This window comes from Carcharhinus amblyrhynchos, chromosome 3, assembly GCF_965287045.1.
Source record: "Carcharhinus amblyrhynchos chromosome 3, sCarAmb.v2.hapA, whole genome shotgun sequence".
NCBI classification, from domain to species: domain Eukaryota; kingdom Metazoa; phylum Chordata; class Chondrichthyes; order Carcharhiniformes; family Carcharhinidae; genus Carcharhinus; species Carcharhinus amblyrhynchos.
The window spans coordinates 16,813,480-16,828,673 of record NC_137326.1 but is presented as its reverse complement, the minus strand read 5'-3'; the positions used below and the strand labels follow the sequence as shown (position 1 = coordinate 16,828,673).

The 15,194-nt window shown below is 40.8% G+C and overlaps 1 protein-coding gene across 1 annotated transcript in view; it reads right to left on the bottom strand.

The window, feature by feature from the left end:
• Positions 1 to 8,996: 8,996 nt before the first annotated feature.
• The window catches only part of LOC145341346 (NUAK family SNF1-like kinase 1), a 49,266-nt gene continuing 43,068 nt past the window's right edge, over positions 8,997 to 15,194 (bottom strand). The window contains exons 5-7 of the mRNA XM_080186266.1: positions 14,147 to 14,266; positions 12,670 to 12,802; positions 8,997 to 11,388 (exon numbers count right to left, since the gene is read on the bottom strand). Of these exons, the coding sequence (XP_080042392.1) occupies positions 10,247 to 11,388; positions 12,670 to 12,802; positions 14,147 to 14,266 (1,395 nt within the window). The 3' untranslated portion in view covers positions 8,997 to 10,246. The remainder of the gene's footprint in view (positions 11,389 to 12,669; positions 12,803 to 14,146; positions 14,267 to 15,194) is intronic.

The window sequence follows — 15,194 nt, the reverse complement described above, 5'->3', positions numbered from 1 at the left end:
ATGCCCCTTGCACCTTAAGCCTACACCCCCCAGTAATTGACTCTTCCACCTTGCAAAAATGCTTCTGACTATCCACTCTGCCCATGCCTTTTGTAGACTTTTATCAGGTCACTCCTCAACCTCCATTGTTCCAGTGAGAACAAACCCAGTTTCTCCAACATACCCTCATAGCTAATGCCCTCCATACCAGGCAACACCCTGGTAAATCTTTTCTGTACCCTCTCCAAATTCTCCACTTCCTTCTGGTAGTGTGGTGACCAGAATTGAACATATTCCAAGTGTGGCCTAACTAAGGTTCTATAAAGCTGCAACATGCCGTATGCCTTCTTGACTACCTTCTGCACATGTGTTGCCACTTTCAGTGACCTGTGTACCTGTACGCCCAAATCCCTCTGCCCATCAATACTCTTAAGAATTCTGCCATTTACTGTTCATTTGCAAACTGCATTAGACCTTCCAAAATGCATTACCTCACATTTGTCCGGATTAAGCTCCATCTGCCATCTCTCCGCCCTAGTCTCCAACCTATATATATGTCCTGCTATATCCTCAGATGATCTTCATCATTATCTGCAAATGGACTAACCTTTGTTTCAATCGCAAACTTACTAATCAAACCAGTTACATTTTCCTCCAAATCATTTATATATATTACAGACAGGAAAAGCAGAAATATTCTTCAATTAGCTATTACAAAGAACAAACTCAATTCCTTAGTCACTGACACCATCCCTTTCCTTGGCAACTGTATAAGGCTGAACTAGGTTATATGATCCTGAGATAAGCTGATCACTTAATAAGTATTATCTCTAAGAACACCTATTTCTGCCTTCACAACGTTGCTTAACTCCATCTTGCCTCAGCTTATCTGTTGCCAAAACCCTCATTGATGCCTTTGTTACCTCGCTCTTGGCTGTTATTCCACATTCATAGAATCCCTACAGTGCAAAAGGAGGTCACTTGACCCATCAAGTTTGCACCGACAACAATCCCACCCATATACCTGCACATAATTAATCTGCTAGTTCCCCTGACACTAAAGGACAATATAGCATGACTAATCAACCTAACCTGCACATCTTTGGACTATGGTAGGAAACTGAAGCACCTGAAGGAAACCCACACAGACATGGGGAGAATATGCAAACTTCATACAGTCACCCAAGGACAGAACTGAACCCTGCGCTGTAAGGCAGCAGTGCTAACCACTGTGCCACTACACTGCTCTTTGTAAACTTGAGGGCATCCAAAACGTGCTTGTGTCCTTAGTTTCACCAGATCCTACTCTCCCATCACTCCTATGCTCACTGATCTAAATTGGCTCTCAGTTAAGCAGTGGCTCTATTTTAAATTCCTCATTATTGTTTTCAAATCCCTTCATAGTCTCTACCCTATCTCCTTAATCTTCTGCAGTCCCACAATCATCAGACATATGTTCTCCACTGATTCTATTACTTGGAGCATTCCCAATTTTAATTATCCTTCATTGGTAGCTGTACTTTCAGCTGGTAAAGCCCTAAACTCTGGAATTTTCTCCCAAACATCTGTGCTTAAGCGAGACCGGAAATTTCCACTTGAGGTCAAGGGACATTTCTGTGGTCAGCCCCTCGCCCGCTCCGATTCTGTGACAGGCGGGATGGTGGCATTCCAGCGTCTACCTCCCTTCTCTCCTTTAAGATGCTCCCTGAAACCTACCTCTTTGGTGAAGCTCTGTCATCCCTTTTGGTGGCTTGGTGTTAAATATTGATTTACAAAACTGAAGTGCCTTGAGGCATTTTATTGCATTAAAGATTTAATGCTGGTTATTGCTGAATACCTTAAGCTAGCCGAAGAAAATAAGACATTAATTTTGAGTGATGAGGAATTGAACAGTTTTATATCTGGGCCATTTTAGAGATCTTCTGCTTCAGTGCCATGATTTTGATGCATTAATCTGAGCAAAAAGAAAATCACAGGCCAAAGTGTGCAATTCCTCATGATGCTGGGAGTATTGAAGTGGAATTAGTGGAATTTAATGCCCTTCCTGAGGTAAATTTGGAAGGGGGGTCAGTTTATAATCAGATGGTGGGGGGGGAGCGTTGGGTGGGAACCCCACTACTTCTTACCTCTGGCCAGATTTAGTCTCATGTGGCAAGGTTCATGAACGGCTTTCCACCCTGACATCAACTGAGTCCCTTAAGTGGGCAATTAATGTCCCCTTAAGGTCCTCATTCTGCCACTGCTGATTTTCATGTCGCAGCAGATGGAATGTCGCCATGCAGGAAACCCAAAAAACAAACCCTTTTCTGTTTGCTCATTAGATCCTGGGACTGGGAGCATCTCTCATTGTCTGACACTCAGTGCCTGATTCAACGTTTCACCTGGAAAGGGAGAAGCCTACTGAAAGCCATTTCCTTCTCCCCATAGCCAGTGAACCCTCCCCCTACGGCCACATCCTGCCCATACATATCTTTAAGCTGGTCACTCACTGATCCTGAATCTCTGTTGGCTGAATTGCTAGCATCTACCACTGCTCTCCAAGTAGCACTATGGCAACGACAAACTGTCACCTCTTGATTGGGGTTGGAATTTGCAGTTTTTATAATTTATTGTTTTTTTTCCTCATAACCACTTATTTTTTCCTTTCTCAACCACTGGACATCCAGTAAACTACAATACTTTTGAAGTGTAATTGCTATTGCAACATAGAAAATGTGGCAACCTGTTTGCACATAGCAAGCTTCCACAAAAACAACCAGATAGTGTGTTTTTATTGTGATGTTGATTGGGGGATAAATATTGACCAAGGTGCAGGGATAGCTCCAATGGTTATCTTTAAAATAATGTAATGCGACCTTTTACATTCTTCAACAAGAGCAGATAGGGCCTTGATTTCCTTTGCTGCTGCTTTAAATCACATAACTACATATGTGGCACAAACATAATTCATGGGATGTGGACAGCACTGGCTACTCCAGTATTTATTGACCTTCCCCAATTGCCCTTAAGAAGATGGTGGTGCCTTTTTGAACCACTACAATTCCTGTGGTGTAGGTACACCCACAGGGCTGTTAAGGAGGGAGCTCCAGGTTTTGACCCAGCAACAATGAAGAAACAGCAATATGTCTCCAAGTAGGATGGTGTGTGGCTTGGAGAGGAATTTCCAAGTGATGATATTTCCATGTCTCTGATGCCTCTTAGATGGTGGCACGTGTGAGTTTTTAAGGTGTTGTAACATGAACCTTGGTACACACTGCTGCCACTGTTCATTGGTGGTGAAGAGAGTGAATGTTTGTAGAAAAGGTACAAATCAAGAAGGCTGCTTTGCCCTGGATGGTGTCAAGCTTCTTGAGTGTTGAAGTTGCACTCACCCAGATAAATGAAGAGTATTCCATTACTTGTAGATGGCTTTGGGGAGGCAGGAGTTACTCTCAGCACAATTCCTAGCCTCTAAGCCTTTTTTTCCTCTATCCAGTCATGATATGTGTGCATCACAATGCCAGCATTTATTGCCCATTCCTAATTGCCCATCACATATAGGCCAGACCAGATGAGGATGGCAAACTTACTTTCCTATAGGACATCAGTGAACCGAATGATTTTATATCACAGTTGACAATGGTTTTATGGTTGTCAACTTTTCAATGCCAGATTTTTACTGAATTCAAGTTTGACAATCTGCTATGGCAAGATTAGAAACTGGGCCCCCAGAACATTTTCCTGGATCTCTGGAATATTAGTCCAGTAATAATAACGCTATGCTCTGCCTCCCCCTTGTAACTATAATATGTAAATAGCTAGCCCAGTTCAGTTTCTGGCCAATGATAACCCCCAGGGTGTTGATAGTAGGGGATTCAGCAATGGTAATGCCATTGGAAGCCAAGGGGTGATGGTTAGATTCTGTCGTGTTTAAGATAGTCATTGCCTAGCATTTGTGTGGCACAAATGTGCCACTTCATCAGTTCAAGCCTTGTTATTGTCCAGGTCATGTTGCATTTTGGTACGGACGGCTTCAGTATTTGAGGAGTCATTACTAGTTACTAAGATTTATTATGCAAGATGATAACATGGTAATGTTGAAACAAATAGGATTCATGGTCTGTCTAATGGATGAGGACACAGTAAACCAAGAGGGTGTTAGTATTTGCATGGTGGCATAGGAATGGCGGCACGATGGCACACTGGTTAGCACTGCTGCCTTACAGCATAGGGACCTGGCCTCGAATCCCGGCTTTGGTCACTGTGCGGAGTCTGCATGTTCTCCCTGTGCCTGCATGTGTTTCCTCCAGATGCTGCAGTTTCCTCCCACTGTCCAAAAGATGTGCTGGTTAAGCGCATTGGCCATGCTAAATTCTCCCTCAGTGTACCCGAACAGGTGCCAGAGTGTGGCGACTTGAGGACTTCATTGCAGTGTTAATGTAAGCCTACTTGTGACACTAATAAATTAACTTTATTTATTTATCTTTTACCATAAGAAATAGGAGCAGGAGTAGGCCATCTAGCCCTTTGAGCCTGCCCCGCCATTCAATAAGATCATGGCTGATCTGTCGTGGCTCAGTTCCACTTACCCGCCCTCTCCCCATAACCCTTAATCCCCTCTCTTATCAAAAACCCATCAGCCCGCGTCTTAAAAATATTTAGATACTAAGCTAAGCTAAAACAAGCAAAGTAATGATACTTGGAAGCAGTCACTAATGTTAGAGAGTGAGAGTCATACCCTAAAAAACACAAATTTACGATAGTTTTATCTGGCGCCATTTTGTAGATTGTTCAAATGAAAGTTCATAACAAGCAGAGATTGTACTACTCCGGAAAATGTGTTTTTGTGGAAGTGTGTTCGTTTGGTTGTTAATGAGAATTTAGTGCTGACTGCAAATAAAATCAGCAACATAGACCCGGAAGAAACTGTTAGACAAAGAGGTGAAAATGATTCTGATTAATGAACATAGATCTTATATATCTGAGCCTCATAAAATTGCAATAATAATATTGCAAAGATTCCCTCCCACGTGGTTGATTAACATACAAATCCTGTCAAGGACTTGCATGATTAAAGCAGCCAGTGAATAATGAATTATTTTGAAATGTTATGTTAGCAGTTTACACAGAGGAGATTTTGAAAAGAGTTTGAATGACTGGAAATCTTTAGTGAGGAGGGTGTAATTGGACAAGACACCAGGAGAACTCTTTTGAATACTGCCATGTGATTTTTTTAAAAACAATATTTGGGTATTAGTTCAACATCTCATCAAAATGGTATCTCTGACAATGCAGTAAGTAACCCCAAACTCACCAAACGCGAGTTGAAAATGTGAATCATCTGTGAAACATGAACAAGCACTGACACGCCTCATAACATGAGGCGTGTCAGTGCTTGTTCATGTTTCATCAGTGACTGGTCAGTTATTACTGTAGGATTCCCTTTGCCTTGGTCCAAATTTTTACAAACTTAAAAACTTTATTTCAGTGATATAATTATGTAACTAAGTTTAATTATTAGTGTCACAACTAGGCTTACATTAGTGCTGCAATGAAGTTACTGTGAAAATCCCCTAGTCGGCACACTCCAGTACCTGTTCAAGGACACTGAGAGAGAATTTAGCATGGCCAGCAGACTTAACCAGCACATCTTTGGACTATGGGAGGAAAACGGAGCACCCGGAGGAAACACACACGGAGATGGGATAAACGTGCAGACTCTTCACAGACAGTGACCCAAGCTGGGAATTGAACCTAGGTCCCTGGTGCTGTGAACAGCAGATACCCCAGGAGTCTGCAGGATGGAAAATGTTTGTATGGTGAAGTAGCCATAGTTAGATGCCCAAAATGTTTGCAAGTGTGGCATGAAGGCCCTAAATATCGGTTGTGGCACTTGAGAGTCACTGGCCCATGACATTCTGTGTAGGTCTCATGATGACCAGTGGCATGGTAACAGGTACCAATGCCAAAAACAACTATTCAAAATCATGTTTGGAAGCTTCCTGTGCAGCACTTGTAGCAGAATCTGTCCTTCATTGCCCTCTTCAGCCATCAGCAAGATGCACCAGACGACGATACCCCAACTGAAATAGATTGTTTTCTACATGTCAGTATCTCATGCTGGACGTGAGGTGCTGTAAACTTTATTGCATAGGTATTGAGTAGACTTTGGGTTCAATGGAATGAGTCATTGCAAATGTCTGTTAAGGAGGTGGCACATCTGGCATGAGGTGGAAGTAGTACCTTGGTAGCCCAGTTATATGTGCGTTGAATCAAGACCATCTTGGCATTCCTGCATCCCTGAATTCCAGAAGAATGCCTTCATGCCCCCACAGTTTCCTTCCCTGGGCTCCTGTTCTGATCCACTAGAGTTATTACCTGCGACCTGTGAAGATGCCTCGATAGCCTCATCCTCCAGTGGGCCCCCCTTGCCAGAGCCAGGTTGTGGAGAGTAAACATGCAATGACTATTAGAGGCACCACGCTGTGGAGGATAAGTAGTGCTTCTCCTGAATGCTCCAGGCATCTGAATCTCAATTTTGGCAGACCATTGGAGCATCACCCTTGTGGAAGGTTGGCTCCTATTGTATCTCTCCTCTGCTTTTGTCCTTGGATGCGTCATAAGCCAGCAGCCATCCATTGAGCTGAGTCACAATGACAAACAATTCTGGCACCTTTGAGTGTCGGAGAATGTATGCATCATGGGAGCTGTTAGGGTACCTTGCATAGACTTGCAGAATCTGTGTCTTGTAATTCCATGTATTTATCTCACTAATCCACCTTACACATATTAGGACATTAAGGGGCAATCTAGCAAGGCCAGTCTACCTAACCTTGACGTCTTTGGATTTTGTGGGAAGAAACCAGAGCATGCGGAGGAAACACTTGCAGACACAGGGAGAAAGTGCAAACTTCAAACAGTCACCCAAGGCTGGAATCAAACCTGAATCCCTGGTGCTGTGAGAAGAGAGAAACCAAACACAGTTGCTGTTTGGGATCTGTAGAGAGAAGAAATAGCTCTCTGTCTCTTTCTCTCTCCAGATTTAGAGACTGGCATCAGCCAGAAAATGGATCTCTTTCTCTGCGGTTCTGTTGTTTGGGGATGGATCTTTCTCCAGAGGCTGCTGTGTGGGATTCAGAAGGTAGGCATCTTTCTGTCTTTGTCTGGCGAGGTTAAATCTAACATCAACATGAGTATTTCTGTTTTTGGTGCTAATTGGTTCTGAAGAAGGCCTTCTGTGGGGATATTACTTAAATTGGAACAGTAGATAAAGTTAACTTAAGAATTATACTTCGTCATTCTTAAGTATTTTAATTGGCAAAAGTTATGCTAATTCTTTTTGTTATTTGAATCATAGAATCCCTACAGTTCAGAAGGAGGCTTTTTGGCCCATTGACCTTGTAACAACAATCCCAACAAGGCCCTATCCCCATCACCCTGTGTATTTACCCTGCTAATTCTAACTGTGTTCCTAAATAAAGTTTGTTTTAATAAAAACTACCGAGTGGCTTAATAGAATCACACGTGGAGTAAAACACCTTATGTTCACACTACTGCCAAAATCAAATAACTTTGGGGTCTAAGTTAACTTTGTAATGTACCTTGGAGTTTCTGATCTTGTCCCTAACAAAATTATCTTGAAGTCTCCTTGCAACCTCTTTACTGCCCAGTTTTGTGTTGTCAGTACATTTGGTTCCCTCATCCAGGTCATTTATATATCGTGAACAGGTGGGACCCAAGCACTGACCCCTGCGGTACCCCAATAGTAACTGCCTGCCACTTGAAAAAAGACCTATTTATTCCCACTTCCTGTTTTCTTTCTGTCAACCAATTCTTGGTTCATACCAATACATTATCCCCCGTCCACGTGCTTTAACTTTGCTCACTAACCTCTCATGAGGACCTTATCAAAATAGATTTGGTCTGACCATATCATTTGTATGTTACTGTTTTGAGTATACAGCACAATGTTGCATTTATTTTTGTGACAACTTTTAACTGGGAAACAACAGAGTAATAAAAATTTGTAATTTCTTTAAAATGTCTAGGGAATCTGTAATTGATTTTAAGAATGTTGCAAAAATAACTTATGAATTAGCATCAGTTTTGAAGGAATCATTCATAATTTTCTTAATATTGGGCCATGTGACCCAATGATCTTTGATCTGGAAGCTATAACCTGCACATCAATGTGACCAGAGACAAAGAAGCTGCAGCATGTGAAGAACAGAGAAGACGCATTTACAAGGAACTGTCAGTATACAGTTAAAAGGGACAGACAGCTGAAGGTAAAGTAACAGCATGATTTGTGAATTAGATAATTCTACAACTATGCTTCAGATTTTGCCAGAGCTGTCCAGACTGTTTGACATTTATTGATAACTAAAGGAGGCCGTCATGAACCTAGCTAAGGAGGTTCTGCAGGATTGCGCTGTTTGAGTGATGACTGTCTCCAGGGAACTTAGAATGAGTGGACCTACTGTTGCAGGTGACTCAAGTTTTAGATCCATTGAGTGAGGAAAGTGAGTGATCAGGTATACTGGAGGCCAAGTTGGAAAGACTGAGATATTGTATGTAGTGCCTCATTTGCATGAGGAGTGATCATAGAATTCCTACAGTGCAGAAAGGCCATTCAGCCCATCAAGTCTACACCAACTCTCTGACAGAGCATCTTACCAAGGTCCACCCCCATAATCCCCCAACCTACACATCTTCATAGAATCCCTACAGTGCAGAAGGAGGCCATTGGCTCATTGAGTCTGCACCCACTCTTTGATGAGGCATCCCACCCAGATCCAAGGATTGTAATTTATTGATTGTTGTTCTGTTGTAGCTGGGCACATTGACTGTCAGATCAACTAAAACACTTAGATAATCTTCAATTTACTTATTAACTATGTAACAGCATCCATGTCCATCATTGTTTTTCTTCCTACGTGCAATGCTTTACAGAATAAAATAATTTAATAATTTTTCACACATCTACATTAAATTTCAAGTTCCATCATTTATTGATATACATTGAATGTAGCCTTACAGATAAGTCTGGGTGTAAGTGACATGTTTTTTGCTTATTTTACTTTTTTCTGTAATCCATAGAAGCTTAGAGTCGTGATTTACCCTTATACATGTTAAATTTCGACTGCAATATGTTTGCCCACTCATGTTTTATCCAGCTCATGTGCTGAATCGTGAGGATCAATCGTTTCTCCTAGTTTGGTACAATTTTTAGATAGTACCAATTTTTTTTGAGTTTCTGATTCCAAATGATTTATGCATTTGAGAAACAACAGAAATTCTAGCACTAATCCCTGAGGTATCTCACTACATAGTCCCATCAATATCCTTTTAGCAAAAAATCCAGTGCTGTCTTAATGTTCAATCAATATTGATCTATTTCTAAATTCTATTCTCAAACTTTACGGTTTTGATTTTAACCAGCAGTGTTTTAGGTGTAGCCTGATCAAATTATTTCTGGATGTCTGCATACACCATATTACAGTGCTTTTCAAAGTCCACTTGGAATGTTGTCCTCTTACAATACACAAGAGCTTTGTTAGGTAGGCTCTTCCCATTCTGAATCGATGTTTGCTCCTGCTTACTAGGTTATTATCATAGATGTAATCCTCCAATTTATTCCTGAAAATGAGTCCATTATTAGACTTATTATTGAAGTGACAATAAGGGGTTGATAGTTGCCTCTTCTGCTTTGTTACCAGCCATACCTGGCCGTGCAATCAGGCTCCATTGTTCAGACCATATCCAAACATAACAGCCTGATTTTGAAGCTTAATGATAGTTTCTTATTCCACTTTTGCAAGATGGCAATGTTTTATGTGCAGTCAATCATGGTTTGATTGTTTACATGCAAGATTATCTGGTGTAGCACTGACTCAGGGACATGTGTATAAATAAAGAGCCAGTTTGAAAATTACAATTGTACACTCAGCATTTTATGCTATAGTTTTGGAAAATCACTAATTTGGTCAATTCTCAAACCAAATTCTGCCTCCCATTCAGTAAATAATAACAGTCAACATGATGATGCCAATCGTAGCAAAAATGCATGTAAATAATTCACAGAACTATTTAACATTTTAGCCTCATCACGAACATAAACAGATTTCTGGTAGCAAATCCCCTTAACCTCAAGGAAAAGTGACAACAAAATTTAATTATTTTGTTGTAACACCTTCTTCTTATTAAGCCTCATAGATGACATCTTCCTTTTGTCTCAGTGGGAATAACATTTGGCTCCAGTTTAGGGAGAGTCATATCCATATCCCATTCACTTTTCCTTTAAATTATTACAGATGTCCTGGGCCCTAATATACATATCTTGTGTATCTTCAAGTTCCGTTATAGAGAAAATTCTCCCTATATTGTCTTTTCCAGAGCTTCCATTCTTTCTGGCTGTTTGTGGTTCTTCTTCAGTCTTATTGAGCTCCAACAAGTCTTCCTCTGAAGCTGAACTATAAATGCTACTGCGTTTACTCTGAGCGAAGAGTCTTCTTTTGCCTTCCGAAGTGAGATCTAGAAGGTCAAATGAATCAGTAGAAATTAGGCTGTCATCACTAATTACGCTAGAGGGGCGGCTTATGTTTTTCTGATGTCTCCCACTTGATAAGATCAGGTCCTTTAAAGAAGCAGAAAGTTTTAGTGATGGACAATCATCTGGCAGATCTAGACTGATGGAAAATTTTCCATTGCGTTTTAGAATTCCCTTTTTCCTGTATTTAACCACTCCTGATGAAAGCACTTCTGACTGTTTGCCACCTGCTTTGGAGGAATTGGCAGCTGTATCCTTATCTGTAGGTTCACTGCGTTCTGGAGAAGAAGAATAGCCAGACTCTCTCTGGTATGAGTTTTTGAGGATCCCTTTCTTTGGTGTGCTTGTGAAGACTGTAGTTTGAATTGTGTGGGCCTTGTGAGAGGTGTTTACAGGTTTTATGATGGTTGTGCTGGTTTCAGTTTGTTGTGATTGTATATCAATGGCTGCAGATGAAAGAAGATCATTGTCAAAGCTGCTCCTGGTTTTTAAAATCCCCTTCGGTTTTCTCTTTGTATCTTTGGAAGTAAGTTTTTGCAGTTTCACATCTTGTTGTGGTTGTGTCACATCATTTTCTTTTTTTGACTTCCTTAAACAAGCCTTTTGCCTATCCTCTGCTATGTGAGTTGGAATCTCATGCCTGGAAATCTCCACTCCTTGTATATTTTCAGATTCCTTCGTCCTTTGATTTGCATACCCTTCCCTGTTTTGCCAGTCAATAAAACGGGCCAGGAGTGGTGAGTGACAGTCATTATCAGAATTACAGTCACAAATCGACGTATCATAACCCCAGTTGACCCACCAATGGTTTGCAATGTCTTCAATTGTTGCACGTTTCTCTGAATTTGTTGTTAGCATCCAGTCAATCAGGCCACAGGCATCTATTGGTGAAAGCATATTACAATGAATCAACAAAAGGCTTTCCAATTGTTACATTCATACAAAAGAGTATCCACCATAATCCATCAGTAAAAACACTCTATTAGAACAGAATAAATCGCCATTCCTCCCCGCCCCCCCAATTCTTCCATTGTCTGACAATGAAATCCTAGTTGTAGAAATAATATTGACTTCACGGGGACAAGGGAGGAAATTATGTTTATTTTAATTGTTCAATGTCATTTTATTATATCATATTTTTAGAATCTTTCCTGTGTGTTCTAACACTTTCTTTTCCCTTCTAACATCTGTACATTGTAATTTATCTACTGTAAAATTCACAAATCAGAGATTATCATCAATTTAGATGCCAGCAAAAACATTACATGTAATTCTGCTCCCTAAGTAAATTTGGGCCTAATTATACGGAAAACAAATGGTGACATCAGCTGTGTATAAAACAACTGATCCGCTGACCTAGTGTATTTGTCCTTGCACAAGATGATTAAAAGCCATTTTTACTCAGTAGAAACCCATGAGTTTGAAGATTTGACTTCAAACCCAATCTGGACTTTGAGCACATAATCTACACTGACATTTTAATACAGCAAATGATATGATAGTAAGGTTTCAACTGCTGATCAAAGTTAAAAATCCAATGATGTTTTTTAAATAGAATAGGGCTCTCAGGATGACTTTGCTGACATTTCTCTTTCAAACAACACCATCATTAGCAGATTAGTTGGTCATCTATGTCATTTGCTGTTTGTGGCACCTTGCAGTATGGAAGTTGATGTCATATTGATGACATAATAAGTCATTGCACTTCAGAAGTAATACATTGGTTTGGAAGTGCTTTGGGCTATCCTTTATCCTAGTGTTACAAAAGTGAAAATGCAATAGTGCTCCAAATTTGCTCTTGAGATGGTCAACACCAGGCAACATTTTTTGCCCATCCCTAGTTAGTATGAGGGCATCTAGAGGTCAACCACATTTAGACTGGAAACATATATAGGTCAGATCACATAAGAGTGTCAAATTCCCTTTACTGAAGGACGTTAATTAACCAACTTTATTTTCACAACGGTCTGGGAACTTTCAGGATCATCATCTGGTTACAAGAAGAAATCGGTTTCACTAGCCACTCAGTAAGATTTGAGCTCAAGACTTCCAGTTAGTAATTCAGCACCATAAGCATCAGAGCCTTACATAGAAACTTGCCATAGTGTAACCATTATTAGTGCAGAAATCTGCAACTACTCTGTGAGATCTTAATTCCTTACCAGAACTTTGCTGAGGTTTCCTGTATTCTCCATGACTGATTTGCTGTATCAAAGTCTTGTAACTCCTACTGTCAAATGGCATTGTTCCATAAAGCAGTGTGTACAGCAGAACTCCCAAGGCCCAGCAATCAACCTAAGACACAATAAAATATTTGATCATCAGTCCAGTGAACACAGCAAATGGAAGATTGTCTCAAACACTACCAGATAATTCCACTTCAAAGAGCGTGTGTTCCTTTGTGTTAACAGAACAACATTAACAGATTTGTTTTTTTTTAATTGGCAAGTGTTAAAGTCCCAGTCACCTTTTATAGAATCATAGAATCCTACAGTGCAGAAGGAGGCCATTTAGCTCATCGAGTCTGCACCAACCACAATCCCACCTAGCCCCATCCTATCAACCCCACGCATTTACCCTAGCTCATCCCCCTGACACTAAGGGGCAATTTAGCATGGCAAATGCACCGAACCTGAACACATTTGGACTATCAAAACTCTCAACTTTCTAACTGACTTGTGCCGTGATGCCACGGCAAATTCTCCCCACCTGAGGCAGGTGCCATGTCTGTGCATGTAAAATAGATCCATGTCAACCAAAATATGTTCCCCCTTATTTAGTAAGTATACTTACTGCTTGCAGACAATAATAAACCAAGAGTCTTGACTAGTCACACAACCTCTCACAAAGTGGTTCCATCGGATATTATCATGGACATATTGCATAGAGCCATATAATAATTATATTTTGCAGCTTCTTTCAGTTGTGAAAAAAGTTTTTAAAAAGCTGATCAATTTATTCATAGAATCATAGAATCCCTAAGTGCAGAAAAGATCATTTGGCCTATCAAGTCTGCACCAACTCTCTGACAGAGCATTCCATGCAAGCTCTATCTCCGTAACCCTATGCATCTTACCATGGCTAATCCATCTAACCTTCACATCATAGGACACCAGGGGACAATTTAGCATGGCCAATCCACGTAACCTGCACACCTTTGGAGTTTACTTATTTATCTTATTATTTATTAGTCACAAGTAGGCTTACATTAACACTGCAATGAAGTTATTGTGAAAACCCCATAGTCGCCACACTCTGGACCCTGTTTGGGTACACTGAGGGAGAATTTAGCATGGCCAATCCACCTAACCAACACATTCTTAGACTATGGGAGGAAACCGGAGCACCCGGAGGAAACCCATGCAGACACGGGGAGAATGTGCAAACTCCATACAGACAGTGACCCAATCTGGGAATTGAACCCGGGTCGCTGGCACTGTGAAGCAACAGTGCTAACCACTGTGTCACTGTGCTGCCCAGTGTGGGGAACTTGGAGCACCCAGAAGAAACTCATGCAGATACGGTGAGAATATGCAGACGTTACACAGATAGCCATCCAAGGCTGGGAATGAACCTGGTCCCCCTGGAACAGTGAGGCAGCAGTGCTAACCACTGTGCCAGCCTATTTGTCTCTCATACCTCCGGTCCTTGATATGGATATCCATTCACTATTTCAGGTGAGGCATAAAGAGGACTTCCACAGTATGTCTCCAACAGCTGATCCTTGTGGTACAAATTTGACAAGCCAAAGTCAGCAAGCTGAAAAACACCCACAAGAAATAGGGAAATAGGATTACATAATAGCCAGTGTAAAGTCAATGGTTTATTCACATTTTAGGTTCTCAGAAAAGGGGCTATGTAACATTTCACAGACTTTATATATATCAGAATTGTTATATACTCTTTTGCAATGTGTACTGTGAATCGGAGAATTGCTCATTATAAAGCCAATAGCCACGCTCCATCCTATTTCGAAGGGGCGGCACGGTGGCACAGTGGTTAGCACTGCTGCCTCACAGTGCCAGGGACCCAAATTCGATTCCCGGCTTGGGTCACTATGTGGAGTTTGCACATTCTTCCCGTGTCTGCGTGCATTTCCTCTCACAGTCCAAAGATGTGCAGATTAGGTTTATTGACTGTGCTAAATTGCACCTTAGTGTTGGGGGACTAGCTCGAGTAAATGCATGGGGTTATAGTGATAGGGCTTGGGTGGAATTGTGATTGGTGCAGACTTGATAGACCGAATGGCCTCCTTCTGTACTGCAGGGATTCTATGATTATGAGATAATTTTCCCAGAAACTAAGAAGATTTCTACAAAGTTATAATGTAAATGCAGCTGTATAAACCTGAGTTGCAGTTCAGGATGATGAAAACATTTGTGATGTTTCCAATAACATTCCATCACTTTTTAAGACTTATGAATAATGTTGTGCAGTAGTTAGGATATGCTGAATATACAACTAATATTCAAAATGGTATGGAGTTTGGGAGGCAATTCATAAAACTGTTTTACTCATCTCTCCTCTGGGTAACACAGGGACTCCTAAATGTTATTGTGCGAGAGAATGAAAATGTTGTGTGAGTAAAATTGGAAGAATTCTTATTGCTGAGGTGCACAATGTGAATTTTAAGACAAGAAACTGTATTTGTAGGATTGGCATTCTTCAAATTCCGCTTATTTATTTT